This window comes from Corvus cornix, chromosome 1A (genome assembly GCF_000738735.6).
Source record: "Corvus cornix cornix isolate S_Up_H32 chromosome 1A, ASM73873v5, whole genome shotgun sequence".
NCBI classification, from domain to species: Eukaryota; Metazoa; Chordata; class Aves; order Passeriformes; family Corvidae; genus Corvus; species Corvus cornix.
Genome location: NC_047057.1, coordinates 55,346,098 through 55,373,520, shown reverse-complemented (window position 1 = coordinate 55,373,520; position 27,423 = coordinate 55,346,098). Strand labels below are relative to the sequence as shown.

The window sequence follows — 27,423 nt, the reverse complement described above, 5'->3', positions numbered from 1 at the left end:
TGTGTTTCTTGCCTTGTGAAATGGTACTCATTATTTTTTTTCCTTTTTAAATATTTGGTGATCACATAATTTACTTTGTCTAGTGTAAGCCTCTGTTGCAGTCACTCTTCACTTTGCTGTACATGAAAACCAGGAGTCTACAGATGGTCTGGCGTGCCATGAAATGAGCAGTTAACTGTAGCCCAGCCTGGTGTTTTGTTATCTGCCATGTATTTTACAGTGAAAACATCAGGATAGAATACTGCAAAATTGACAGGTTTCCATTGACAGGGATTTTAATCTTTTTTGCTGTTTACATACTGAAGATGAGGACTTTGCTATGACACAAAGACACTTCAGGAAGGTTTCAAACAGTGGCAGCAGCAAAAACAATCCTCTCTTTGGGGAAGAAAATGTATCATGTAGGCTGTTTTGTCATTTTAAAGTTAAAACATTTCTTTTCCCAAGAGTATTAGCTGAGGAAAACCTCATACTTTTTAGAGCAGTTAAGTAGCCAAGTAGTCAATAATACGTATAAAATGTGTAATAAATGTTGACTTCTGTGCCTTTACTCCCTGATACCTTGTCACACTTGACATAATGTTCCTGCATAGACTGAAGACACGTCATTGCTGTTGAGAGGTTTGTGTTTGTGAAGGTTTGTACAGCCCCATTAAAAAAGGAAAATGATTGCTATTCAAAAATGATTAAATCGCTATCTCCTGATTATGATTTTTGTAAAATATCTTCACAAAAGAAAATCCATTAAGAAAATAGGTACTGTGCTGCAGGAAATATCAGCAAATGGAAGTGCACAACAAAAGTTGTGTCTTTGGGTAATCAAAGCTGCTGCTGTTAGCTCCTGCTCTTTCAGGTTTCACTAATTGAAGTCCATTGACTTAAATCCATTGTTTGTATTAAGAAAGGGGGAGGGGAGGAGAAAGAAAGGCTCTGGGGTTGGGTTTTTCTTTTTTCCAGTATTGTCCCTGTCAACATGCCACAGTTTCATCTGAAACAAGGGATGCATGAAGCTTTTCAGTCCGGGTTTTGTTTCCCTGTATTTTTTATATTTGTTTAATTTGCTGACTGGCAGCTCTAAAAAATCACTTCATCAGCATATCTGGCCCAAATACTAGACTTGACTTGAACATACTGATAGTGTCTTGGCTCATGGACAACTGAGACTGGTTTGAATTTTTATTCTGTGGTGTGTATGGGTAGAGGTGATGGAAGAAGAAAATAAAAGTCTGAAAATCTGTCTTGTTTCTTTCCCAGCAATGCCACAGAAGTCAAGCCCCAAATGCTTCTTTTGATCTCGTTTGTAACCTCATGTAGCTTTGGAGAGTCACTTCTGACTTACAAGACCCTCTGTGGGAAAAGGAGCAGCTCTCTAATTCCACTGCTCAATTTTGCAGGCTTGTGTTTGAGTCCCTTGGTCCTTTTGCCCTCTCTGAAGCACCAGTGTATTGCATTTACTTTTGTGACCGGAGGAGCTGCCAAGCAATGTAATCTCATTGGCAGCTCTGTTTGGCCAACAGAGAAAGCATCTTCTCCCTCTCTGAATCCATGGAAGTCATCTGAACTAGTTACTGTGGCAAGTCCTATCATGGCAAAATCCCAAATTAATTTACTACCTTATCTTTTTTCCAGGTACTCCACATCTGCATTCTCCAAACTAAGCAGAGTAGGGATCCGACATCCTCCACCTCTTCCTTTCATTGGAAACCTGCTCTTTTTCCGTGAGGTAGGATATGTTTTTCTTTGTATCAATCAAAGTGATGGGAAGAGTGGATAAGAGGCAGGAGGAATTGAAGGGAGTCCTACAATTCACTGGTAGCATCTCTTCAAGCATGTCCCTCTGGAAAGGGCAAGCAAAACTCAGCTTTTTGAATGAATTGGTAGAAGCAGTCATGCAAAAGCACCTGTAATTCCAGGGTAAAGTAAACTTAAGGGAAAGAAAATGTGTAAGCTCCTGCAGTTAATAATTTGAGCTTTTCCAAGAAAGTTCATACCCTCAGTGAAACAAACTTAGTTATGTGAATAGAGCAGATTATGTTAACTAGCCCCAACTGGTTTGTTCTGAGTGGTTTTGGCTCCTACAACCTTTCTGTTTGTTTGCACTTTTGCTGATTGTACATATTTATTTTAAAGCCTTTGATGTTGCTTGCTCCTAAGCAGTAACTGGAATTAGGTACTGCTGACTGTTGTTGCTCTGTGCCGCAAATATTAGGGCTGTGAGGAAGTGGTGGGATTTTGCCTCCGGATTTTATTCCCTTATTTTTCTCACCTATCCTCTTTCAATAGACTGCTAATGCTGTGTTTTATTCCTTGTTCAATTTCAGTAATATTGCTGAGGGTCCAAGGTACCTTAAGAATGAGGAGCTGCCATTTCTCTGGTTGGATTTTACAGTAAAATCTCTCCAGTGTGTCTCTGTTGCAGCCCAACAACTTTTGAAGAAATCTGGGCCAACTCCAGCTGCTGCCCAGTTTTCCCTTTTAAGTGCATGGTCATCAATAGCCATGCTGAGATTTGAATTATTAATGAGAATATATTGCCACTTACCTTGGTCTTCATGGTGATTGTTCTGTCAATATCTGACTCATTATTAGATAAAACCCTTTTAAATACCAGTTTTACATGTACATCTGATTTCATTTAGAAAATAGCATAAAAGGTAGACTTAATCCGCTCTAGATTAATTTGAACTGGAGTTGGCAGGGTAACTTTAGTTTACAAGGGATTCTGGTGGTATGGAATGCAGACCAGTTCACCTTCACTCTTCTGGTTTCAATTCAGCTGGATGGCAGAAAGCCACTCATTCTGTAGCTCCTTGGTGGTGAAATTCAGTTATCATTAGTCACCTGCTAACACTTGCTGTTAGGTAAAGTTGCTAGAGACGAAGTTATTTTGGTATGTTCTAGATAGGCTTGCCCTGTACCAGCATACAGGTGTAAAGGTTTTGGGAAATGACCCAAAATGATCATATGATCTTTTAGGCAAATTTCATTACTAGAATAGCATTCATTAAATTAATTTAAAGCAGACTAATGCAAAAAAGTTAACCGTGATTTTACTACCTTTTAGGAAGAAAAATAAAGGTAGCTGAGCAATTGTATCTCGGGATACCAAGAAATAGCAATTTCAGACAGAGTTTTGAAACAGAGTTGAGTGGTAGAAAGCCCCAAGCACCACCAGGCTGGATGTTCAGCACTATGGCATTTCACCACCCGTCTTCTCCACCGTGTTATTGCTGCCAGTAAAAATGGGCAGGGAGGAGTCCAGGCTCTTGGTAAATTTTCTTCCTTCCATCGTATATTTTGCCATTTTTTCTGAATCTGCTCCTGGGGCTGCTTTCTTCGAATAGTGCCCATAGCAACGCACCAGTAGTGGGAACTCTGCTTTTATACTGCAGGCTCTTGTCTAGGAGAGCATTTGCAGGGACACAAGTGCTCTCACTGCAGTCAGTAGAGGACATCGTCCACTTTCAATTTCCCAGCAGGGGAGAAGCAGGGCTTGCCCATCACCTTACTGGACCTAGGGATGGTTTTAGGGGCTTAGTGCCCTTAAAACTGAGGGACACAGCTGTGCATGAGTAGTGGCTTGTTGGGGTTGGGTTTACTATATATATATATATATTTTTTTTTTTTTAATAGGAAATAGAAAAAGGTTGATCTGTTCTGTTGCTACACATGTAATATTAAGAAGTTCTTGCCCATCCATGTTTATGCAACCATTCTCTTTCAACAGAAGTAGCTGTTCAGAGAGTCTTGCTTTTAAACAGGCCAGCCCTTTCTTAGTATTGCTAATCTTGTGCGGGGAAAACACAAGAGCCACACTCCCATTAAATCATCAGACTAGTGCTTTTCAACCATGAACATTTATTTCAAAGGAATTAATGAATGGTGACTAAGAGGAATGAATTGATATGTGCCGTATGGGAATCTGCATATGTGTAATTCATACATTTCCACTGTTGAATTTGGTCTGCAAATTAGCACAGGTTGAAAAGCCCTGAACACAAGTGAGATTTGGGTGATAAAAGGAAATCAAGAGGCTTCAACATATACAGCCTTGCAGTCCAAAAAGTGTCCTCATCTCATGGCTTCAGGCTTTTCTCCTAGAATATGATTGCTAGAAATTTAAGGAAAAGAAATAAAGCAGGAGAGGAAGTCCCTTTGACATAACAGAGTAAATATAGGACCTGGGAATTTAAGAAAAAACATTAAATATAAAAAATCTCAACAAAATTGTGTAAGCAGTATTTTACAATTTGTAATGGCATAAATTCAAGGATTTGCTTGTCTTTTCCCTAACTTGGGTGTAAATCACTTCTACTGAAATAAATGGAGTTTCCTGTTTTGCTGCACTGTACACGTGAACAGAGCTTCAGGCCTTATCCTTTTTTTTTTTTGCAGTTCTTCAAATGGGCCTGAAAACAAAGGAGCAGTGCAAGCAGGATTTGACCACTAGTTCTGGGTTGTGGGGTACTTAATAAACTCTCAAAGTTATTTTAAATAAGAAAATATTTCGTTCATGAGATTTTTTTTTTTTAAAGAATTATTTCAGGGATTTCTTGAACGATATATTTTTCTGAGTAAAATAGTAGTAGCTGTTAATACAGTATCTCTGAGAGGGGAAGTGTGGAAAGTAAGGGGGCTAAGGAAAATGCAACAGGAAAGACCTATCTCCATCATAGAGAAGCAGAGTTTAAAAGCTGGCTTGGGGAAAACCAAGTTATTTTACTGTAAGTCACCCCTTCTCTCTCAAGTACAATAAAGGGAGATAATCACACTCTGAAACTAAAACATATCCAAGTTAATCATCTTATCTCAACAATGAGAAGATAGGAAATTATTGCAGTTCTGCAGCTGGGAAATTATCTGAGTCCAAGATATTAGATTAAAAATTCTTCCATTGCATGAGAACAATTTCTGGTGGTAAGTCTGATGTAATAGTAAATATGATTAGGCTGCTTAAAAAAAGCAGCATGTTCAATTTTTTCCAATAACTGAGCAGACTTGCAGCCGACAGGCTGCTGTTTTGCTACAAATTCCTGACTGTTCGCTCACCTCTCCATGTGCTGCATTTTTCCTATGAGTCTGGAAAAAAGTGAGGGTTGTTTGTGATAGCTGTGTAATGGTTGATGCAGGGGTACCATACGCATACATGGACTTTCACACATGGGTCTGTATGGGCTTTATAGCAGCAGGTTGCAGAAAAACTAAACCAAACTCTTTTATCAATTCCCAGGCTAATGATTTTATTACGTGACAAATGCTCTGAAAACTGAGAAGCCACATATCCACATCACCCTTTCTCTCTGGCAAACACTTGACCTGTTGCTATGGCTGTGCTGTGCTTTTTTCCCCCTTTCCCATGCCTTTCCTAAAATGACAGCTGTGCTGTTTTTAAATGTCATTGGCTCTGACATTTGCACGGCCCTGGTTGCCTGGTGCTGTACCTGTGTGCACTGCTCCCTAGCCAGCCTCCTGGAGAGCCACGTTGTGCTGCAGTAGCCTCGGGGCTGGCCCCTGATGTTTTGGGGGGGTTGGTAGGTGTGGGGGTTGCTGCCTTGTTTTGGTCCTTGGTAGGTGGGATATGCAGTTGCGTGCAGCTGAGTGATGTGCTCTGGGTCCTCATAATGGCGTGATCATGTGTTGCTTCTCTCCTATTACTCCTAGCAAGCTCCAGTGATGCTTTTGACTGTCTGTGTGCTTGCATCCCTGCCTTGCATGTTAATGAAAGACATAACTCTCTTTAGCCCCTCTCAGCTTGGACAGGATACTCTTTGTTTACTCTGTTTATTTCAGTCTGGCCTACTTGTAGTTCCTGGGCTACCCCGGAGCGGCCCATTTCTGCTGAATGGAAGTGGGGGCTGTGTGGGTGCTTTGTCTTGCTTTCAGTTTGGGATCTGGCTGGGCTGTGTTGTTTTATGGCTGATGGGTGGGAGTGGAGAAGGGGGGAGTGCAGGGAGGAAGCAGAGAGCAAACATTATTTTTTTTTTTCTTCACTACACATCTGCCAAAAGCATCCTTTGAGTTGGACGTAAAGAAAAATAAAAGGCAGAGTCCTTGCAGGAATGAAATTAACCCTATGTCTAATTTTTAGCCTAGAAAGCAGTGTGTGGGTGCTTAGAGAGAGAGGCTGCAGTGTTTACTGCTCTGGAATTTAATGACACAGCATTCAAACCTAAACAAGGTTGGAGAGAGGCAAATGGTGAGGCGAGCAAAGAGGGGGGAAAGGAAGGAAAAGGAGCTCTCAGGCTCTGGACCTGGATTGAATTACAAGAATAATATGGCTTATATTGACAGTGAAAGCCTGCATATGGTTTTGTGTTTCTTTGTGCAGATAAACAAGAGAAGAACAAGATAGGGAGTGTGTGTTTTGCAACTTGATAACCCTTTGTGTGGAACCAGAAAGGGTGGCTGTGGCATCACCAACCAACCTGTCTTTATCTCCCCCAGACGTCTGTGTGCATCTGCTGTGGGCTTCTGACTGCCAGAACAGACCTCTTGGGGTGATCCAGGTCTTCTCTTATGTCCTGGGAATGCCATCACCCTAGACTGGGAGGCATGTACATGCATGTGATGTAGATCTCAACCTAGCCATGTCACTGTCTGCAACATGACAGAAAACTTGGGGTTAAATGTGGGTTTATGTGTCTATTTCTACATCTATAAAGCCAGTCTTTCTCCCCTTTAAAGATGTGTATTTTCCTAGTTTCATGTGATATTCTGTGCTACCTCCTTTGATCAGATGTTAGCATTGTCAGATAACCTGACAAAGTTGGTGCAGTGTCTGTTTGTGGGAACTGAAAGCCGGAAATCAAGACAACTGGCTGTTTCCCACTTGACTAAATGCTATTTGCAGCTTTCAGCAAGAGCTGGACCTCAGTTTCTGAGATGAGCATCAAGCAGAGCTGTGCTATAGCTCACCCCAACTTCTCCCTGCCCTGGTGGGATCTCAGCAGGGTGAGCCTGTTTCTGGGGGAGCAGTGTGTGTACCTTAGAGACCCTTCTTTAGAGATACAATGTCCCCAGCTTCTTTGCACTTGCAGTGTTTCCCATAACTGTGTTTGCAAGATACCCCTGAATGTGATCCCAACTTTAAGTAATATTTATGGAAGCTGAGACAGTATTAGGGTGCACAAAGCAACTGGTAGGTTTTATGTGACAGAAAAATGGGATGAACCATCACTGCCTTGCTGGTAGTGAATAATGGTGACCCATGCAATGAAGGTGGTAGTGGCCATGACAGATGCCTTTGCTCTTCTGGACTATACCATTTTTCCTTTGAGGGAAGAAACAATTCCTTTTTATATTACAAGGAGTGGTGTGCTGGCTGTGTGGCTTTTGCCTGGAGCGGCTCTAACATCTGTTTTTGTGCATGGCTGTGTGAATGCTTCCCATAGACCTCAGCAGCTTCCCCTAGAAGGAGATGCAGACCTCACTGATGAGCATCATCATGATTTTGGTACCCCTTAACCCATGTTTTGGTTGTTCCTTTTGACATACTTCATGCTTGCTTTATTAAACGCTTCATGAGGGGAAGAGGCAATGGCTGGGGCAACTGGTAGCTGTTAAGTGGAAAGGGGATGATGTTGTTTGTGGCAGTACAGCAAGTGAGCAGAGACTCCCTAATCATGCTCTTGGCTTTCCTCAGACTCTCTGTGTGATTTTGGGCAAGTCTGACTGGGGCAAAACTTTCTTCTTCTCTGGGTAAGCAAATCTCTTGCTTCACCTTGGGCCTCTTTTATCCACCTGCAAAACAGTAAAGATGGTGTTCTGGAATAGATAGGTCTGCTTTTCGATTAGGTTATGGTGAAACATTTTGAACAACTTCTCTGGGGCCTGTTAGATTTGGGAAGGCTGATATCACTGCTGTCTTAAATGGACTGGGACGCTTAAGGCCAGAGGGAGTTTAAATGTTTTTGCAATATTCACAGAGCAAGTGGGGCTGTGAGTTAATGCCAGGCCTGAGTTCTGGCCTATGAATGAAGGTATCTGAGTGAGGTGGGTCCCCAGCGTAACAGTGCTGAAGGATACTTCTCTGCTCTTCTATGCCGTCCTTGACCACTGCCCTTTGAAGGGTTTTTGGTGGCACCTGCCAAATGGCTACCCAAGATCTGTTAAAGCAGAGGTCTGCATCAATAAAATGACATCTGGCTCATCAGAATGGTGTAGGGGAACTTTGCCACGTGTTATGTTTTTTGGAGAGTATATTTGCACGTTCATCACATAACTCTCTGGAATTTGCTATGTAGCCTGCTCTTCAAGCAGCATGTACTGCTAAATTAAAGCCAGCTCTGGCCTGACATGCAGCAGCAGTGAACCCAGACAGCTGAGCTACACGGTGCTTGGGCTGAGAGAATGGGGTAATGTGTAGTTGCAAAGGTAGTAGCATGCAGGTAGAGCCTGTGTAGTCACAAACTGGACTTTACCTTGGACTCCAGAAGAAGTCGGGACCTTCACCTTGAACAGCAGCACAGTAATGGTATGTTTGAACAGGAGGATTCCAACAGCTGTTGTAGTAAACTCAATGGGCTTTTACACGTGAACTTAAAAAGCCAGGACTATTTCTTGGGTGTGACTGTCTTCTCTTCAGTTTTGTCTGTAGTCGCACTGGCCTGGAAAGAATGAGGTTGGAATAGATAAATTCTTTTAGTCCTTGAAATCAGGAAAGAAAGCAACAGAGTCAGGCTGTGACGAATAAGAGCAACTCTGTTATTTTACATGAGATTGTAATTTGCTCACATTACCTGTCAATTTGGAGTTTAGAAGCATCCTATGTTGTTCATCTTCTTATTGCATGTGGAGAACCCCACATTCAGAAAGCCAGTTCTTCTATATCAGTAAGACCACTATGTATAATAATGGCCAGGTATCAGTTGTAATACTAAAATTATAGCAGGCCCAGATTGGTTATTGTGAACAGTTGTTATCCATGAGCCAACAAATTTAGCAGAGTCTTAACTTCATTAGCAGTGTCTAAATGCATTAGCCATATGCTCCTCAGCATATGGGTAAATACATAACAATTTATTTTCATTAGAGTTTTCTTACACGTGCTGCTAACCCAAGCTCCACTAGAAATGTTTACAGCATGATATGTCTTTTCAGATAAGAAGCTGACTTTCTGTACAGCAGGTCATCCTGAAAGGGTGACAAGCAAGATAGTTCCCTGTCCTTTTCGGGAACAGGTGGGTGCAGCTGCTGTGGGTCTGATCCACTGCATTTAGCTAGGCTTGGTTTCTGCAAGGCTTTATATTAAAATGAATAATAGAAGGCTTTAGAGAACTGCCTGTTCAAACATGTGCTGTTAAATCCCTGGTATTCATTGTGTGCTGCCCTCTGGTTGCCTGTGATGCACCTCCGATGGCTTCACCACCTGCTAACTTCATAAGACTCATGAGCTTCTGGGTTCTTCCCACTTTCCCCCTCCCCAGGCAGGATGTAGAGCTGAAATATAACTTCACCAAAGAGGGACCGAGCATGAAATTAGGTGGTACTTATGGCCTGTAGTCAAATGGATGCAGTGCTGGAAAGGCAGGGTGAGTTTGTAGGGTGAACACTGATCAGGGCTGTGAGGGCTTCAGTAGCTGCAAAGTGGCACAGATGTAACCCGGCCATTGTGTGCTCAGGGTTCTCCTAATTTCTCAGAAATAAATGAAAAGCTATTTTCTTGAGAGCTTTTCTAAAAAAAATTTTGATAAGCATTTATGCAGCTTGATCCAGAAACATGAGTTGCCTAGAAAGACATTGATGTGTAAGAAAGGACCGATCTTATTGGAGAGGTAGAAAGTTCAAAAGTTAATCTATTGCTCCTCAGTCTCAGAGGCCTCGGTACATATCTAAATTTAGATGGTAATGTGAAACAAGAACCAACTGGAGTTGGATTCTAATCAGGTTTTTTTGAGATCTGACTGGGTTTTTTATTGTGGTTGGGTGGTTTTTTGGTTGGTTGGTTTTTTAGAAAACAAAAATCAACAGAAAGCCTAAACAAACCTGTGTGCTTTGAAAAGAAATGTGTTTCAGATTGCTGTATTTTCTTTTTGTCTTGGTCATCATGCAGTGCTGATGAATGGATGAGTGAACTGAACGGGAAGTCTTGGGTTGTCCTTGGACTTTTTAACTGTTCCTTTTGTTTATTAACTATTAGCCTTTTTTCCTGCTTAAATTTTCTAATTTTGTAATACTCTATGAATTTTAGAAGATTTATAATAAGGTAGAGGGAAAAGTGTTCTTTGGACAGTTGCACTGGGACAGTTAAATATTCAGGTACCAAAAACAACTCGCTGAGCATGGGTAACTTATTTTACCTTACTACAAGAAAATTGAAAATTACAAGCAAGAGAAAAAAAGAAATTGTTTCTTGCATACTTTATTATAAACATACATATTTGAGAATATTTTGAAACATGTAGCTCAGTTTCAAACATAAAAATAATTGCAAATTAGTCTTTGCTATTTGCTGAATTTCCATAATTTTTGTGCATTATATCTGATGGCTTTTTTTTGTTTCTGTGAGTATAGAAAACTGTTAGCTTTCATAGGCAGGATGATGCCCGGGGTGATTTTGGTAGGATTAGTGAAAGTTGGGCTAAAGGAGCCATAAGAAGTCACATTCAATGATGAGTTGAAATATTCTCTGTGAAGTTGAGTGGGACTTTAAACATGCTTGTTATTTTTCTGCTGAACAGTGCTTTTCCTGTTCTACTCAAAAGGGAAAAGGGGAAAAAATACATGGAAAGGGCAGGTGTTGGAAGGAAGTCTCTCTTTGGACACACAGAGAAAGGGGATGGTGTGTCCCAAAGTCTTCACTTATTTGTCTCCATTTGCTTTTATTTCCATATATTGAGAGGAAACAGTGGGTGATAAGCCCTAAGGGACGTTGTGGCTCTAGAGAGTAGTCTAGGAAAGAAGCACAAAGAGGTATGAATAAGAAATTGGTGCTTCATCCATGATTTTTGTGAAGGCGTGAACACATCTGCCTTGATCTGTTAATACACTGCAACATGTGGTGTGTTGGAAAAATCATGTGATGAGGCAGAAGGAGCAAGGGTAGCATTTGATTAATCCTTATTTTTGTTCCACTTCTGAAGGCAATCTAGGACAGGAGCACCTTGCAGCCAAAGTGGAATGGAAAAGGCACTTGATCACAGAAAATGGGAAAATGGGAGAGCTTTGGGGGGGGGAAAAAGCTGTTGGTGACCTTATACCAGAGGTCTCTGTTTTAATAAAGAGTCTTATAAAGTTCATCACAGATAGAATTAGGGACCTTGCAAGTATCTTGTACTCATATTTGTGTTTATATTTTTCCCTACCTTTTTTTTTTTTCCTCCCCAATGCTCCAGGGAGCCATCTCTAAGACCTCATAAACGCGAGATTTCATTTTCTAATGCTATTTCATTTCCTGGATGGAGGACCTGCCACGAGAAGACCAGACCTCAAATTATAATAGCCCTATAAATAACTCCCTAAGGCAAAAGGAAAAAAAGAAAGCCTTTGAAAGACAACCACAAATGTAAAAATGGGGGTTTTGGGTTCTTGCAGAACCAGACTAAGCAGTTCTTAGTTAGGACATGGTTAATTTTTGGGTTTCCCCATTTATCTCTTTGCATTGTTTACTTACAGAATTATATCTCAAAAGTCCTCTGAGGTCTTTTGCTTGATCTTAATTTTCTACAGTGTTTTGGTGCCTTTTGGGCTGTCTTTAGATCCTGCTAGAAAATGGAGTTTCCAGGTAAAATTGAAAACAATTCAACAAACTGACTAAAACAAATACAATGATGGATTGAGTAAAATTAGTCTGAAAATGCAACTTTTTCTTCTTTCTGGGTGAAGTTGTTTTAATTCAGCAGACCCAGACAGTCTGCCTGCTTTCTACTGGAAATCTGTGCAGAATTGGCACATCGACTAGAATAAAAACATTCCCGAGGAATCGGCGTGTTCTGTCAAAACATTTGAACAGCTCCTGTCTCCCAGAGCACAGCACTGCTCCGGAGCCGGCAAGGGAGCTCTGCAATGCGTGGTGCAGGCTTCCCCTCCAGCCTCCCATCTCAAATCCACCTTTCTGCATGAGCATGGGCCAAGTGTTTCAGGTTCAATTATATTTAGCTGTGGAGGTAGTAGAGAAGGCAGTTTACAAGAGCCCTTTGCACCGTGGTGTGACCTGTGTAAGGCTGTTCTTCCTCTGCTCCCACTAAGGCTGTGTTGTACATGGAATCTTTCAGGTTGCAAGAGACTCGAGTCCAACTGTTAACCCAGCAGTGCTAAATCCACCACCAGACCGTGTCTTTAAGTGTCACATCTACATGTCTTTTAAATACCTCCAGGGATGGTGACTCAACCTCTTCCCTGGGAAGCCTGTTCAGTGCTTGACAGCCCTTTTGGTGCAGAAATTTTTCCTACTGTATGAGGGAAAAGTAATGAAGTTAAGGTTGGAGGATCCCAGTATCTTCCTGGAGCAGGCTGGGTCAATATAGTGGCTGGGGACAGGTAGGCTGGCAAATCTGAGCTCCAGGAGAAGTCCTGCTGCGCAGGGGTGGGATTCCCCCCTGACAGATGTCTCAGTGCCATGTCTCTTGCTGCTGCATGACTCTGTTATGTGTGAGGCTACCCTCTGGCAGCAAAGTTCAACCTCTGTGTTGTGGAGTATTAATAATAATTTTTATGATTTGATCAATTAAAAAAAAATGTAGAAAAAATTTGGCTAGAAAGTGGTACATAGCAATTACAGTGTTTAAAAGAGCAAAGTGTGATGAAACTCAACCTTTTCAGTTTGACACTGATTGCTTTACTTTTGCTAAGTAGTATCTTAGTCCCCCAGCACTGAGGTGAAGGGGGTCTTGCTAGTGGGCTCTGCTCAGTATGAATGAGACTGGTAAAATCAGGCCTGCAGACAATTTACTAGAGATACTGTCTGTCTGTTATTGAGACTAATTGCTTAGGAATGTAGTTGTATAATTCCTGTTACCAAAATTGATATTCCCTGCCTGACTCCAGACAAATGAGTTTTTATTTTTGCAGAATTTCTGGGCTGTTGCATGATAAGGTGTTGTGGTGGACAGCAGGCAGTCAGCATTTGAAACAAATGAGGTTTATTCTTCATGCTTTACACAGAGGTGTGTCTTAAGCAGTACTTTACTGTGCGGATGCACTAGCAGATGGTGTCCTTTAAGGCTGTACATGTGACAGTAGCCTGTTTGAATGCATATCCATGCTGGTTTTAACACCAGCAGGAAATTAAAGTCCAAATAAGCCACTTCCCTTCCCCTGCTCCTTCCAGTAAGCGAGGGACCAAAAAAGTGCCTGGCTTTTCCTGCTGAAAGCACTCCTCACAGCGATGATGTGGCTGGTATGGAATAACTGCGTGGTCACACCCACACGGTGCTGAAACTCTACACCCTTTCTGAAACCAGGGCAGTCTCCTACCTGCTTGCCTAAGCCATGTCCAGCAGAAAAACCATTTATAAATTAGCATAAAAGTAAACAAGGGGGGAAGGCAAGCAGCCCGATGTATGTGCTTGTTCTCCATGGCACATGCCCAGAGAGCAATTCAGTATCATGCAGGTACAAGTGGCATCACTGAGAAATGTGATGGAAGACAATGACCTGTACCAGCCACATCAGGGAGGGCAGAGGTGGCTCACAAACCAGCCCTAGATCTGCATGGATTAGTGTCAGCACAGCAGACTTGCAGGGGATGGGCTGTGAATGTGCATTCCTAACTCTATTACTTATCCCCTGGGCCAGAGGGGCCAGATGTGTTTCATTGTATAGGCAACATACATAATCTGTGAATGATCATTCCTGATGGATCCCCTCCAGACAGTCCAGAAGTTACATTACTGAGCCCAGACTACTTTGTGTAGAAAGACAAGACCACCCCATCCAGTGCCTTTAGGGAAGGGAGAAGGTGGAATTGCTGTGATTTCACATTTTATCAAGCAGCTGTATGCTCCATGGACAAAATGCTTATATACTAGTGTTTAACCAAAGGCAGCTAAAGCTATGCTTTGGTACCCAAAAGTGTAACCATATGATTTGTCACAGGAGTTAGCAGGTGTTGGTACTTTTAAATGTTGCTATAACTCCTTTTATTTAGTTATGCAAAGTCTAGCCTGCTGCACTTAATTTTGTCTTAAGCATATACTATGCTGACAAAATACGGTCACCTTTGGGACTTAGGTTTCTGGAAACTGAGGTTTCCCATCCCTGAAAACCTGGGATAGGGCTCTGAGCAACCTGATCTAGTTGAAGGTGTCCCTGCTGATTACAGGGGGTTGGCCTTTAAAGAATGCCTTTAAAGGTCCTTTCCAACCCAAGCTATTCTATGATTCTGTGACCAAATAGATGAAAAGGTAACTCATTACAGTATGGCTATATGGGAAGGGAAAGCATGTTAAAATCCTTCTCTGAACCATTATGGTAAATACATGTTAAAAGGCTTTAAGACCTTGCACAGTGACGAGCCCATCTTTTCATAGGAGAGGTCACTGACTGCAACAACAGTGTCAGAATTGAAGCCTCTTAATATATTATATTACTGTCTTGCAAAGATCTGAGACTCGGGTTTATGCAGACTTATCACTGCCCTAACACAGGGGCATTCCCTTGATATGCTGGAAGCTTATCATCTGGAAAGGGAGACTTGGAAGAAAGGAAGTGTGCTTGCAGTTTTGTGGGCAAGGCAACTGAAGGCTGTGGCTATAACAATTTTGCTTCACCACCCACTGAGATCAAGAGCCAAGTGCCTTCTGTCTTCACTGGGTGCATGGGAACAGGTAGCCAGTGATTCCTCTGAGCTTGTGCAGAAGAGGTTGTGACAAAGGCTGTGGACTGCATCTGCACCCAGTGGGCTTTGACACAGTGCCACAATTGATGCCACCTTCCCAGAGTCCCCTGTTGCTGCAGGAAAAGCTTATATTACATGGAGGAGGATAATGCCTCAAAACATCCCCACTGGAATAAATAAGTACCTTAAGCGGCGAGTTCAAATCCAGCTTGCTTTTCTACTACTTTTGTAGTCAGTCTGGTAATTTTCATTTGGCCTAGGAAAAATAGAAGTAAGTGTTAAATTCATGCTTAAAAGACTGCCTCTCTTCAGAGAGATTTGTTATCCTTTTTCTCATTTTCGACAAGTAAACTTGCTTTTGCAGTGGAGATTTTGACATTAAGTGTCTTGATAGAATAATAGGCATGAGATGGATTGCAATCTATTGCCTCAAGACTTTGCCAGTCATAAACTAAAATCAGTTAATGCATTGAGTTAAATCTTGCTATATTGGGCAATGTGCTAGTAGTATTAAAAAAATCAATCCAGAAAATATATTGATTATATTATCTCCATAGCAACAAACAATAATAGGATAATGTTAGCTTAATAATTGTGCTTTGTGAAAACCTTTCAGAATAATTACTGCATTGTGATCTTTTCACAATGTGGAATGCAATAACACTTCTTCCTTGACTGCAGTCACCATCAGCACTGCGTCAAGAGATGCTGTTTTTGTGTGCATGCATATGTATTCATGGGTAATTTTGCTCCGGGTGAAACAATTCAGCAGACTATTTTGGGATCCATTTTTAAATGGTCAAGACCACAAATTGGCAATTGTTTTCCGTATGGCTTGTTTTCTCCCACCCCCTCTGACAACTGGCTACTGTAAAAAGAGGTCGTTAACATTCCTTCTCCTGCCTCTTTCTTTACAAGACACAAAGATTTTGGCATGTAACAAAACTAAATGTCCAGCTTCTCTGTTAAGGATTTGTGAGAGAGAGGAACTCTGCTCTAAAGACAGTGCTTCATATCTGTTCCTTTAATTGAATTTAATCTATCATCCTCTAGGAATGACTTGTTCTGCAGGAGCTGAGATATTTGCCTGTATTTTAGGGGACCTGGTTCTCTTGTGCATCCTAGATTGTCATATAAATAATAACCTGAGGTTGTTATGAATATATAGAGATACTTTCTTACATATAAGCAGGGAGGTGTACATATAACATTTTTAGCCTGAAATTTTGGCAGGAGAGTCAGAGGACTGATATATACACTCTTCATCTGGGTCTTGCTCTTTACTTCTACGTGAACCCTGTAATTTATATCTTGAGTTAAAAAGAGGCATTAACACAAAACCATGATGAAGGACCTAAGTTTTTAGAGTGGCTCTGTGTAAGCTCTCCTCAGCAATAACAAAAACATCTCTATATTATCAACCCTGTGTTCAGCACAAATCCAAAATATATCCCTGTACTAGCCACTGTGAAGAAAAATAACTCTGCCCTAGCCAAAACCAGCACAACTGGTAAAACCTCCCAGTTTAATCCATGAAGTTTAAGCAGGGCTTAAACCATCCTGTGTCTGTGAAAGGCCTTGGGGTCCAGGCAGTAGATCTGGAGTCCGTTCTCCTTCTGGTCATGCCAGTATTTCCTGCTGATCAAGGGCTGGGTTTAGAGATCAGCTGGCAGTGCTGCTAAATCTTGCACTGGCAAGAGCTTCCCCACGGCTTTTGCAGGGTGCCCTGTGCTATTCCCAGTGGTATGGTGAGATTGCCGCTTTACTTCCGAGGACACGAATGGTTGTCACATTCTCTAGTGGTCACTCCTCCATCCCTTTTTCTGTGGGACAAACACAGATGTCAGACAGGTTAAACTTTTAGCACCTCTTCTAACTGTGCATCGTTTTATTTTGATTCTTAATTCTGGAGAGATTTTGTCATTCAAATGTCCCATAATTTGTCTTCTTACTGTTTAGCAAACAGGGATCCCCTTTTCTTTGAGGACCTTCAGGAGAAAGTCCCTGCTTTGAAAGCACTACCTACAATAAGTGACCCTCTTTGGACCTGGAAATGTGCAAACCCTCTGCTCTGTACAGGTGTACTGTGTACGTAAGAAAAGCAGGAGAGTGCAAGAGTGCTAACAGTTTTCCATCTGACATGACATCTTCATCAGGAGCTTGGTTGTGCTGTTTTCCTCTCCAGTCCCTCCAGCTGGTTGCTTTATGGGGAGGATGTGGTAGAAAGGTTGTTTTATATCCCTGGCAGTGGTTACTTTCTGCCACTAGCCCAGCCTCCTAGGGATGTGGTTAATTCACAGGGAGAGGGAGGAGCAGTGGTTGCTGTCGACTTTGTGCCTTATGCCAAAGCATCTAGTCCTGCATAACTGTTGTACTGAATGAAGGTGCCAATCGCCTCTCTCCTTTCCTGCGTGCAGATGCATTCAGTTCTGAAAGGACAGCTAAATGCATCGGTTCCTCTGGAAAATATCTGGTATTTGCAGGTGTGTAGCATCATTCACTAAAAAAAAAAAAAGAAAAAAGCAAGCCCAGATGGCTTGACAAGGTGCTTTTTTTCTGGTGCTGCTGCAGAATCCAGCCCTGAGTGATGATCTAGAAACAGAAATGAATGGCTGACAGGAGCCAATTCAATCCCCACCTCCAAACCTCAGCTCTTCTGTCTATGAAATTGTCACAGTTGAAATTCTGACTGTGCTTGACACATCCTGTGCTTGCCCTAGGTGCTGGCCAGTAATCTTACTGATTGCTGGAGCTCCCAAATTCTCATTCCACTGCAGTCTCCTGTTTAGTTTCCTTGTGCTATCTCAGCTCCTGATGCTCTCTGCAATCCTCTCTCCAGCCCACACAGGGATTGGCACTGTGTGTTTCTGTCTGCCTCTTCCTAATCCCTTTCCAGGGAGGCCTGATATGGCTTTCTAGTGTTTCTGGGGTTTTGTGCTCAGATCCTACCAGCTACCACATGGGTGGTTTGGGTCTTAAACAGTGTTTGGCTTCAAGACAGAAAATGAAGAGTAACTTACCTTACGAAAGCAAGGAGATTTTGCTAGAACAGTTACATAGAAATAGGTGAAGAGTCAATTGCCTGCTGTAATGTGGCTGTTGGGGCTACAGCTTGTTGTATTCCCAAAGTGATAAAACTATTCTCTTCTGCACGGGATCCTACAGCACATCTCTGTCTACAGTGGTTTGGGGTAGGTGTGTCCTACCTGGTGGCATTGTCACTCTGGGAGCAGGATGAAGCACAGGGAATGGTTGTTCCCATGGCTAGGCTGAAGATATTGCTCTGCAGACACATTCCCCCTCCTGCCCTGCTGAATGTATGGGCTCACTTCAAGCCTTGTGCGTGTCAAGCTGACGTGTCTGCCCTTAACCTTGTGGCTTTTACAGAGGTGCCATGTGATAGATGGGAGTAAAAGGGGACCTGTCACGCCTATGCCTGGCCTGTCCATGCTGCAGATAGCAGCATGCCCTGTTCTCTGTCAGAGGCCAGTACAATCTATGGGGACATTTTTTCTGTTTTCATGCTTGAGAGCTGCATCCATACAAGGTGGGAATCAGACAAGAGGAAGCTAAGCTTGTCTGGCCATGTTAAAATACAGAAATAGTCCTAGTATCTTTCAGTAATGCATTAAGTGGCATGATTAATATCTGTCACGTGTAATGATCTTTCCAGGTTTCTTCCCTTGATGCAGTACTCTGCGTGCTGTCTAGTGCTTTGGTTTGGATACTGTTTTGTGTCTTAGCATCCTCACAATAAAAGATCAAAATTTGAGAGCTGAATTTGTGATTATCTTTAGGTCTTTCAGGCGTATGTTTCATAATTTCAAACTCGGTGGTCACAGATAATTAAGTGGCATTGATTTTATAACCAGTTCATAAACAATGGCAGAGACTCCTAGCAGTATACGAGGGGAATGTCTCTGAGGAGGCCAAGATATTGCCCACTGAATGAGTAATCTTGTGTCCCATAGATGAGGTTTTCTTGAAACCCACCTGTCTAAATAGTACCCACTTAGGCACTAATGAGCAGTATGAGATGGCCCAGAGCTTGCATCAGAAAAAGAAAGCTTAATCACTGTCATCCTAATTCTATGAAGATGGAAGATTTGCATGTGGATGTGTAATTTTTGCAATGCTTATTTCAAAGTCTGCTTGCGCTCTGTGGCACCCAGGACAGACTATTTCACAATGGGTTCCGTTAATATATTTTATCCTTTAAAATGACGTTTTCAAGGTCTGAAGTAATCTGCTGCTGATAGGTCTGAGAAGGAAGGGAACACTCTTCTGAAGTGGAAAAACTCCTTGGAGGAAAGAGTCCCTGTCTCCCTTTCTTGGGAGAGAAGTCAACTTTCATTTCTTCAAATGCCACTTTGTTGCCCCCTGAAACAGTGCTTTTGACAGAGTGCTCCCCAAACCTTTGTTTTCCTTTGTTATACCTACTGTGTTTGTCTGTCCTACAAGAAGTTGTTTCCATTTCTTCGAATTACACAATGACTGTTTTGCTTCTCTTAAGGAAGGCCAGCAAAGAAAACTGATAAAGCACATTCACCTTTAGTGAGATGTGCTGAATGCTTATGCTAATCCATCTGAGACATTGAGCTCACAGTGAAAATCCAAATAGCAGTGGTCCTCTATTGTCCAGTGAATTCCCTCCTACAGAGAGCACTGTAATTCTCTCTTTTCCTGTTGTAGTTTCAGGATGTAGTTAAGGCAGCAAAGGTGGTTAGCCATCCAGTGGAATTACATGTAAGTAGAGATTGTGTAGGAGAGAATTACACTCAGTTTGGAAGGAAGACAACTTAGAAGACATTTAGTGGAAATTACATACTTTAGTAAAAAAATAAGTCCCTTGTTCCTTTCTATTTTTTTCTAGTTTCTTGAGTTATTATAAATATATGTTTATCAAAGGATCAGAAACTGCAGTGAGTCTGTAAGACCTCATATGGAGCTTTTCATGAACACACATTGGACAAATTGTAATTTTCTTTGTATGTGTCTTCTTAATGACATGTTTTCTGGTTTTGATAAAGGTTCCTAGAAGCCTGAATAGGTGTCATCTGTGACATTTACTATGAAGTAAAATAAGGGCCTAGCAGGAGTAAGTGTTATCTAGACAATAGTCCTAGTAAAAATAGTAAGTTTGCAATTATATCTCTATAGCAGGTATAAACAAGGTCTACGGTAACAGCAGGTAACTTTCAAATAGATAAAAAGAAATATTATTCAAGCCAGTGTAATCAGACTGGAGAATTCATCATTGCAATAATCAGGGAGTCGAATACAGCAGCTGGAATAATTTCAGCGTCTGGCTAATTCTATGACTAATTACATTTGTAGCTATGCATACTATAAGAGTAATTCAATCTTTAGCTAATAGTTGGATGAAGAAGAAACCTCCCTCTACTTAAAGCATTTTAGAGTTAGCCGTGCATATAGGGTTCTTTTCCTTATGCCTTTCTTCAAAGCCTCAGGTATGTGATATGTCTGAAAACTCAGAAACAGATCAAATTTGTTGATATTCCTTTCCTTTCTCATATACTGTCTGTGTTTCTGTGGCAGAGAAGGAATGTTTTTGTAAGCTACCAGGGAGGAGGATTGTGAAACCTTCAGCTTGTCTCTGGCTCTACCATTGACTTCTTGTGTGGCATTTGGCAAATTGCTTAATCTTGAGTACTTCCAACTCCCCACCTGTGACAGATGGGCATTTTAACATCCCAGAGATATTGTGGAAATGAAGTTTGTAAAGTGAAATGAGATTGAAAAAAGAGAAAGACAAAAAGAAAGCAAGAATCTCATTGCAGTATGCCAAATTAATGTATGAGACTATATCTATATGAGAATGAGTTGGAAAGTTGAGGTGAGTCAACTAGAAGTGTGAATGCAGTGTGCACATGTGGAAGTGTAGTAAATCTTTTCCATGAGAAGAGTCCCTCTTATTCTAGAAGTGGCTGTAGATCTCCTTGAGGGGCTGGTGTAGAGGAGCTGGTTTATTCATCCTACACTTCTTTTTTCCAAAGCATCCAAGTCTGTCCTCCTGTGCCTCAAAACCCTTCTTGAGGTTCTTGTCCCCACTGTTCTGACTAGAAGGCTGCTCTAAAATCTTGCTAGTTTCTTTGATAGTCAATAAATTTTAGATAATTTCAAGCAACATTTATCCACAGCCAGTTTGTACTACTTTGATCTTTTAGTAATGTAGGCCTTTATATTAAATAGATATTTTTCTCTCCCTGGTGATTCCTCCCCATACAGTTCTAGACAGCAAGCATGTCTCCTCCCTTTGGTCTCCTAAAATGAACCTTTGGTTAGCTAAAATGGACCCTCCTAATTATGACTTGTAAGACAGGCCTTCTGTTCCCTGAAGATCCTTGTAACCCTTTTCTCCACTTGTTCCCTTTTTAATTCATTCCTTTTGAATGTGGCAGCTCATCAGATTTACAATGCAGCATTCCAGAGAAAGCCTATCCCAGATACTCTACATCTGTAGTTTCCATCATACTTTTTTCCGTCATACATTTTCCATCATCTTTATCTTATGGTTAATGTGTCCATCCAGGTTATTCATTTCTAGCTTATTTTCAAGCAATCACCTGCTACTGCAGAAGTTCTTGGAGTTAACATAGTCTCTCTCTAAGGCTGTGAAGCTTTGCTTTCAACTAAAGACTCCCCTATGTTGCTGTTGTTCAGGTTCTTCAGATCATCCAATTCTTCTGGTACGACAATCTCAGTTTCTCTGCTTGCTGAGGAAAGGATCTGTCTTTTCAGAACCATGAACTTCACTGAATCCTGACCACCTGTTGTGCTAAACTCAGTCCTCCAAACATTGAACAAGGTTTGTCTCAGGATTGACCCTTGAAAAGACTGTGGATTTCCTCCTTTCCTGGCTGTACCTTTTCTTTCTACTCAGTCCTTACTCACTTCCCTACCACTTCAATGTTTACTGTCTTTTCTCTTTTATCCTGATTTTCATCCTTTTGGGTGTGATCATGGTTCACCAGCCACCAGACCAAATGCATTACTGAAATTTGTGTGCATCTTTCATTGTTCCCTCATCTACAAAATACGTTATCTTCCCAAAGAGAGAGAGCAAGCAGTGTATCCCATTTCCCATTCCTGTGACCCTCTTTCCATTAAGTATTTGCTGTGAAGTGGGGTGCCATGGGGTGCCTGAGGGACTGTTAACTGGCTGGAGTTGCTCCATCCAGCCATGCCACTTGCGCAGTGCAGGTGCTTTCAACTCTGCTGTTAAAAACATATGATGGGGTTTGTGAGGAAAATCTGAAGACTTGGTCCCACGCACTGAGAAATTTTGCATGCTATTGAGATCAGGCTAGCAACTGTGTGTTAGCTTGCTCGTCTTCCCCTCCCTCCAACTCTTCAGTTACCAGCCTATTAGAATCAGCCATTAACCTGGTCAATGGGGAGAAACAACAAATACCAGAAAGAATGATGTTCTTTTCTTAATTCCCGTTTGGAAACCTGACTGGTTGAAATGGTAAATGTCTCAAGAAAAGGCTGAAAAGGGTCCAAAACATGTCTTGCTTTTGTAATGCCAACACACCCAGGTGAAAAAGGATGAGATGAGTACTTCACTGGCGATTGGTCTTGGGGGCAAGAAGGTAGTGCTCTGCCAAAGCTGCTGAGGTGGCTTTAAGCTGGGGTGCTGAATGGGCATGACTGAACTGTATTGTGCCATCTGATCCTTTTGGGTGATAGGATTGGTTGAGGTGATATCTGGATGCCTTCTTATCCTTTTTGTGATATGACTTGAACCCAAGAACCTTGGTCCTTTCTGAGTGGGAGAGGTAACGGATGACAGAAGAAGAACAGGGTAATGAAAGGCACAGAGTAAGGGCAGAAAGAAAGGAAGAGCTCATACAAGAGGGGAAATAACCATGTTTCAGGGAGGGACTGAAGCAGTTTCTCTGAAGTGAGACAACAGCTCTGTGTTAAGGACAGCAAGGACTAATACAGCACACAGTAATAAACCTGCCCACTTAGGTTTTATTAAAGATCTGAAAAGGTAGAAGGAAAGAAATTTACAATTTGTTTGGTGTTTAGTTCAGGTAATTTTTAAAAAAATTGTGTAATGAGATCACGTTGTCCAAATTTTCATATGCAGATTCAATTAGTGTTCAGTTAATTAGCCTTTACAGATGAGATTAACTTAATTACATAACACTAACCTCTCTTAATAACTATTAAGGGTACGAAGGCTGCCTTTAATAAATTTAGAAGGGCTATATGTGTTTTTTAAAATCTGAAATGACACACACATAAATTAAACCAAATTACACACAGAGGACAACCATTAATGGTAACGATCAAAGGAAACAAACTATGTACATAGCTCAGAATCAGGCTGCTTAGAAGTTCATGCTGTGTTCCTCCTCTTGTCTGCTGGCATCCTAGTGATTTCACTAGCATTATTACTGGAGATGATGTACAGTCTGGGGTCATTCCTTCAAAGAGGGTTGCAGACTGATACAAGGTTGCTCTAATTAAATGTTAGCTTGTGTTAAAAAAAAAAATTTTGGGTGCTAGATTATTAGCAATTTTCTTTTTCAGGTGGTCTAAGGAAAAAAGACGTGCAGAAGCCCATTGAAGGCTAAAAATCTGATCCATAAATGTCATTCATTGTCATTATGTACCATAAATAACTGTATAGATTTTTTATCTCTTGATATGAGGTGTGCACACAAACAATGATGCTGTGCTTATTAATATCACAATGAAACAGAGCATCACACATCTGATATAGGGTAATAAGCATGGAGCATATATGGGACTAGTTATGAGGTATGGCATCTTTGGCTTCTGAGTCACAAGTTGAATCCAGGGTGTCTTGGTAAAGTGACTGACATCAGATAGTATCTGACTTTTCAGAAGGCAGCAACAAAAGAAGCCTTTTTCCCTTGGCTGTTCTTGCATGGGTAATGTTTCCCACTTACAGTGAATTTTGATGGGCTCATCACATCCATCTCCCCAGAGCTCAGCAGCTTTTGTGACATTCAGTACACTACAAAATTCAAGGGCTACCCTCATGGCATTCTCTAGGACCCATTTTGGAGTCCAAATTTTGAGTTACTGTCAGGAGCATGCATCTGCTGGATCCCAGCTTTGTGGCCTTCTTTAAACCATTTTATCTCATGACCCTGAAGGACTATACTGAAGTTCATAAACCACATCATTTGTTTTCCACCTGCAGGAAGCTGAAATGTTCAAAGCATCCTCCATACAATTTGAGTCATTTCCCATTTGCAGCCACGAGATCTGCAGGTATTGAGCAACTAAAAGGAATAGTTTGGATAGGCCTCATGTTAAACACCCCAAAAATCAAAGTGCATTGCTTCTCTGAGATACTGCCTCTTTCTGAAAACTTTGGCTTAGTGCCTACAGCCATTTTCAGCAAGGAGGGAAGATGACATTGTTGCAGATTTTTTCCTTGCTGTGAGCAACTAGCAAGGTGAATATGCAATGAGGAGGAAATTGCTGAAGTATCTGTCTTGGAGTGGCAGCATCTATTGAAGAAAAGGAGAGGGAATACTTGAGCAATTGCAGCGCTTTCATGTATGCAGCTCAAGCTGAAGCTTCAACATTCAGTATCTCAAGAGAAATGGTTGGCAATTACCAGACTGTGCTCTGTCTGATGCAGACCCAGATCTTGTTCTCTTCCATGGGGTTTGTACCTCTATCCCTGAGAGCAGGATTTGGCCTTGTGAGTGGTTCTATCCTCAGATGCAGCTGATGATATGTGCTCAGAGGAAAGGGAGAATGCAAATTTCCTGCAGGGAGGCAACTGCCAGCCATGTAAACAAAGAACCTTCTGGGTGTGCAGCAGTCAGCCCACTTGAGCTGCTGTTTCCATGGTATACCAGATGCTGTAAAATATGCTTTCTTCAGGGGAAGAAGCTTTTCCTACTCCTGCATTATCTTGTTTGATGATGGACTGTCCTCAGGCTGGTACCTCACTGTATGGGCCACAGTGTGACAAGTCCCCATTGGCCCAACCGTTTTGTGAGTTGATGATGTTAATTCACATTCTGCAGCTTCCAAACAAAGAAAAACCTAAACGGTTTTTTTTTAAACTTGGAACATCATTGCTAACTATGATTTTAATTGTTACTAGTGAGTGTTTAATGTGCTACAGTTCTTCCTGATGCCCATGGTGTCATACCATCATACTGTGTATTGTTTTGCTTTTCTGTTTCCTTCTGTTTTCCTAAAAAATCGGAATACATATTTTTCCCTGATTGTCCTCTTCCTAATACCTATGTTGCTTCGTTATGATTCCTGGTTTAGGGAGGTTAAAGCCACTGGGTACAAGCCAGCAGGTACTATTTCTGAATTTGACTGAAGATCACCCAGTGGAGAAATATGAGGAAAGGAAGCAAAGAGAGGTGGTCTCTACTTCCATTTCCTTGTAAAACAGCAGCTGGTGGTGAGCTGGTGCTTGGTTATATCATAGATACTAAGTACAAGTGCAATTATAAACATGGACAAGCCTGCAATAATTGCTTGAAGCAAACCAACCTCAGCCAGTGTAAATAAGTTACTAAAGCACTTATGAGGCTTGCTGTGCTTCAGACATGACTCACAGGAGGAGGAGGATGTTTTTAGGGTGCCTGTCTATTGGAAGCTGTGTTTGGGGATGATGCTGCAAAACTGGCAGAGCTGTGTGCATGTGGCATATCCCCTCACTCTGTTCTGAGTCCATGCAGGTTCATTGGCTTTCCTCATGGCTATCAAGAGCAAACACAGGTGCCTTTTTATGACTCCAGCTTCCTCCAGCTGAAAGGTGTGCCTTGGTGTGTAAGGGATGCACGCACGTCCTCTCTGCCTTGCCTACACTCTGGCCACCACAGCTCTGTAGGGTTCTGTGTCTGCTGTTGGCTTCTCTGTCCCAGGCCTGCTACCACAAGACCTGCTACCAGGTGCTTACCAGGTCCCTGAAGGAGGCCAGGACAGCAGTGGGTCCCAGGGTGAACCTGGGAGGCAGGTAGTGGTGTGTGTGTGTGTGTGTGCAGGGCATGAGAAAGTGTCCTGGAGCGTAGAGAATGAAAGCTGCTTTTACTCCTGAGGACGCTTTCTCACAGTCCTTCCCAGGTGCTTTTCAACTCCTCTTCCCCCATCCTGCAGGCTTGTACTTCTCACTTTAGGGGAAAAAAAAAATTAAGTGTGGTTAATTTTAAGCCAGTGCAATTATTTAGGAGTCCTGGAGGTGGAAAACCAGTTACTGGTTAACAGACCTGATTTGAAATGTGTTCTGCCTGAACCCCCTACTGTAGTAAGCCAGAAGCAGTTCTTCCAAGAAGCTGGGTTTCTGGAAGGCTTTTTCACTGAATCATTTAAAGCCTAGTCTTCTTGAAAATGTTAATATCCTGCTGGCTCACTGGAATGCAGCTGGTGGGTACAGCAAGTGCAATACCTATGTGTGTGCTTGCAATCCAAAGCACAAGTGAGCAGGCAGGGTTCAGGCTGCAGTGTGGGTGTCCTTGCTGAAGGCTCAGGCTAGGAGGGAAGTGGGCTGGAGAGCAGAGCTGATTTGGCATCGTCCCACAGGACTGGAAGTTCCTCTGCCCTGACCAAGCAGTGCAGCTGTGATACAGCAGCGCTTTGCACCCCTTGTGTGCCTGTGCCCGGTGACCTGGAGCTGTGCCCTGTGAGGCGCTGGTGCCGCGGCATGGCTGGAAATGTCAGCTGTGCTTGGGCAGGTTGGGGCTGCTCTCCTGGGCACAGCGGTCAGAGCGTGCCCGTGGGCTGAGCCTGCTGTGCCAGCCTTAAACAGCCGCCTGGAGATCAGGGCTGGGGGAATTTGACCCCAGGATTCCCCCTTGCATCGGTAGACAACCTTTATAATGCTGAAATCATAGCAATTGCAGGCTGAAATCCTGCAGTGGCTGGAGTATCTCTATAGCAAAAATGCAGGTCGGTGTGAATGTATATGTGCCTTTTCCCCTCCCGCAGTGTCTGCAGATAAAAGCCTTTCTGAGTTAGCTGTATGTGTATTTGCGGTATTACAAAGGCTTTGTCCACCTTAGTTTGCTAATGGATGAGGCTTTTCTGCTTACCTTAGTAGTAAAGAATTTTTCAGGGGAGAATATATATTCTTTTCAGGCAATATACATTCTCCTCAGGCTGTCATCTAATCCACCTCTTTCGTAATTTTATCCTTAGTGTCTTCTTACGTGTCATCCAGTGTTTTTTTGTAGCTAAAGGAAAACCTAGAGTTCTTGCCTTAAGCTGGAGAGGTATTGTCCTGCAGAATAAAAGTATTACGAGTCCAGGATTTAAAAAAAAAATAAATAAAAAGCACAACTGTAGTATAAGAAGAAAAAAATAATTGAGGGTCTCCATGAGAGGAGGAGTGTAGGTGGTGGCAAGTGCTTTGCTAATTTGGACGATAAGTTAGCACTCAAGGGTGCTAAGTCAGATCATTACCTTTGGTTACCAGATTTTCTTTTGCTTAGTGTGGTAAAATGCTCTCAAAGCATACACACATGACATGGGCTTGTTTATATATGTCAGCAGTAGATGTATTTACAGTAGTTTGTATTGTTCTAGCTAATATTCTGTGGTATGTCATAAAAACTAAGAAAGATTCAGTATGAGACGTAAGTATTCTACACTGTTAGTGAATTTTCTCTGAA

The 27,423-nt window shown here is 42.0% G+C and overlaps 1 protein-coding gene across 6 annotated transcripts in view; it reads left to right on the top strand.

Annotated features, from left to right (window-relative positions):
- Window positions 1–27,423, top strand: part of TBXAS1 (thromboxane A synthase 1) — a 262,387-nt gene that overhangs the window by 83,386 nt on the left and 151,578 nt on the right. For 5 of the 6 annotated variants that reach the window (XM_010410436.3, XM_010410438.4, XM_019292584.3 and 2 more), the window contains one exon: window positions 1,630–1,723. In XM_010410436.3, the coding sequence (XP_010408738.3) occupies window positions 1,630–1,723 (94 nt within the window). Of the gene's footprint in view, window positions 1–1,629; window positions 1,724–21,512; window positions 21,606–27,423 lie in introns of those variants that run through there. The other variant, XM_039570522.1, reaches the window with a different exon arrangement.